At 42.7% G+C, this 2,991-nt stretch overlaps 1 protein-coding gene across 1 annotated transcript; it reads right to left on the reverse strand.

Moving 5' to 3' along the window:
• Positions 1–200: 200 nt before the first annotated feature.
• gadd45ga (growth arrest and DNA-damage-inducible, gamma a) lies at positions 201–2,267 on the reverse strand. The gene is made up of 4 exons (XM_028458697.1): positions 2,096–2,267; positions 1,897–1,998; positions 1,587–1,803; positions 201–896 (listed from the first exon to the last, which is right to left on the reverse strand). The coding sequence occupies exons 1-4, from the start codon at positions 2,143–2,145 to the stop codon at positions 783–785; spliced, it is 483 nt and encodes a 160-aa protein (XP_028314498.1). The 5' UTR covers positions 2,146–2,267; the 3' UTR covers positions 201–782.
• Between the last annotated feature and the right edge of the window lie 724 nt (positions 2,268–2,991).

Raw genomic sequence — 2,991 nt, forward strand, 5'->3', positions numbered from 1 at the left:
GTGAGTTCTGTAGTAGTGAAAGCAGCAACCCCTAAAACAAGTATTTAAGCCAAAATAAAGTATAAAATAAATCGATATAGGCAATATTGTAATAGAAAACTCGATATATATTGAATCTCAATATATTGCCCAGGCTACTTGATGGTTACTTGATGTGACTGACTATCAGGTGAAGGATAAATCAATTTCTTGAGACAAAATAAGTTAGATTCAAATGTTTATTCACATTTCATATAGTATCAATCAGTACAGCTCAGTATTGCATTGATCTTCTGCATGTTTGAAAGCAAAAACAAAAGTCCGTGTATAGATATCACATGCACAAACACAGCTGACTCCAAAAGTTTCTGCTCAGTTCAATAAACGTCCCGAATGAAGAAGATAAAAGTCCAGTTCAGACGTTTCCAGGTCCCATCGTTGGACCTCTGACTTTCCAAAGTTCGTTTCCAAAAATCCGTCTCATCTCCATCCAACCGCTCATCCTTCCTCAGCTCATCCTCCAGTCCTCCCAGTTCCTTCCACATGTCCATTACCGGACGTCCTGACCCAGTCCTGACCCGGTTCTGACCCGGTCCACGCCGGACTCCTGAACTCGGACCCCTTTCCCATCCACGGGCTGATCCAGAACCAATCAGTGTTCTTGGACCCTGAATGCACTGGAAATGAGTGCATGTGCAGGAAGGGCTTCAGCCACAGCCTCTTTAATCCACACACAGGTGAGGGGGGAAGCTCAGCTCCTTCATCAACATCATCATCATCCTCATCATGAGGAGGTGATGACCTCAGCGTTCTGGGAGGGTGATGGTGGGCACCCAGTCGTACACACTGCGGCGCTCCTCACAGAACGAGCTCAGCTTGTCCAGAGATGGGTCTTTCCATGGGTTTGCACTGGGACTCTGAGGAGAAACACACGTGCACATGTTTAGACTCGTGCACAGACACAGTGGGAACACAAACACTATGATCGTATCACATTGACAACACTCCTGTTAGCATTTAGAATAAAGACCAATCTCAGCTTTAACACAGGAAAGGTCAAAGGGTTTATGGGTTTTTTCTGTCAATATTGTGTGTTTTTGGAGGAATTTTGTGCGTTTTTCATAATTTTTGTGTATTTTCTGTCATTATTTTGGTGTCTTACAAGTATTTGTGTATATATGTTGTCATTTTGTGTATTTTTTTGTTCTTTTTGTGTGTTTTTGGAGTCCTAATGTATATTTTTGTTTGCATTTGCATGTTTTTGTTATTATGTGTATATTTGGAGTCAATTTTGTTTGCATTTTGTGCATTTTTGGAGTCAATTAGCGCATTTACTTTGCAGGGAAGACGAAAAGTCGACCTACAGACCAAATCACATCAGTGACAGTCAGGTTCAAAGAGTGAAGTTTGAGCTGAAATAATATTCTAAGAGTAAAAGTGAATAACATGAAGATGTGATTGAATCAAAGATTTCTATTCATGCACGGAGACAAAATCAAGTCCTATTGTATGTTTCTGTTTTCATTTTGCATGTATTTTTTTTTTTTTGGTTTTTTTTTGTGAATTTTCTGAGTCATTCCTGTGTATTTTTGCTGTCGGGAACGTACCGTGACCAGGATGCAATGCGCGTCCTTGGATGCGGTGGCGTCCGGCTCGCTCGCGCACACCAGTTCCGCCAGGCGCTCGATGTCGTTCACGCGCATCACGTTGATGTCGTTCTCGAAGCAGAACGCCTGGATGAGCGTGAAGTGGATCTGCAGCGCGATGTCGCACGCGTACTCCTCATCGGTGGCGAGCACGCACAGAGCCACGCTGTCCGGGTCACTGTGTGGAGAGAAAAGGGAGCGCGCACACGGTCAGTGACACAGTTCTCCTCCTCAGTGCGTGGTTACATGTGCGTGTGCATGTGATACTTACACATTCATGACTTTAGCGGACTCATACACTCCGACTGTCAGATAGTCCTGCTTCTTTGCGGCGAGCAGCAGCTCCTCGAGGGCTGCGCCTGCGCTCTGCGCCCTTTACGCACAAAAAAAGAACACGCACATCATGAGCACGCTGAAATAATTGAAATCATTTCAAAAAGGAAAGCATAAAGTGATGGAAATCCGCTCACCTGTCAGTGTTATCCATCTTGTCTTGTCCGTTGATCTCTTCCAGAGTCATAGTTCTAGTAATAATCCGTGCGCGTTGGAGTTTTTCCGTGCGTCTTGTGAGAGTAGTATCCGTGAGTGAGGGCGTTTATTCTGAGCAGTGAACAGCCGCTCTCAGTCTTTATAGCTGCACAGCGTCGTTTCTCGGCAAGGGGCGGGACTTTCCCCTCAGCTCTGCTCCCATTGGCTGAGAGCGCACAGCCAAAGTCCCAGTCTGTTTCCCCCTTTTCTTTTTTTTCGCTTTATCTTGTTGACAAGCCCACGTGGGGGTTTAGATTACAAGCTGTTCTAGAAATCCCCCTTCCTTTCCACCCACCTATCAAAACCTCCAACATCATCACCGCGTACGAGAAAGAAAGAAAGAAAGAGCGGCTTTTACTGCAACTTTCACATCTATTACTGCAAGAGGCACGACTGAAGCAACAAAGCAAAAGTCCAGCTTGGATTACACTTACACTATATCATAAAATAACATTTATCATTCTTATTTCTACTGCTTAAAAAACACTTCAGCAGGTTAAAAACATGCTTTAAATTTATTTGTAGTATAGTTTTCCACACCCAGAAAACAAACTTTTACCAATAATCTATACACTTTAAATGATTTTGTGTCAGTGCATGAAGTAATATTTGATTAAATTACTTTTGCTCTTGGAATATTATCTCAACTCAAACTTTCGCTCTTTGAGCCGAACTCTGTCACTGATGTGGCCTATAGGTTGACTTTGTCTCCCGCGCAAAGTAAATGCACAAAATGACTCCAAAAATGCACAAAAGGACAACAACAATATACAAAAATTACTCCAAAAGTACACAAAAATAACAAAAAAAAATGCAAAATGCAAACACAAATATATAA

Source organism: Gouania willdenowi, chromosome 9, assembly GCF_900634775.1.
Source record: "Gouania willdenowi chromosome 9, fGouWil2.1, whole genome shotgun sequence".
NCBI lineage: Eukaryota > Metazoa > Chordata > Actinopteri > Blenniiformes > Gobiesocidae > Gouania > Gouania willdenowi.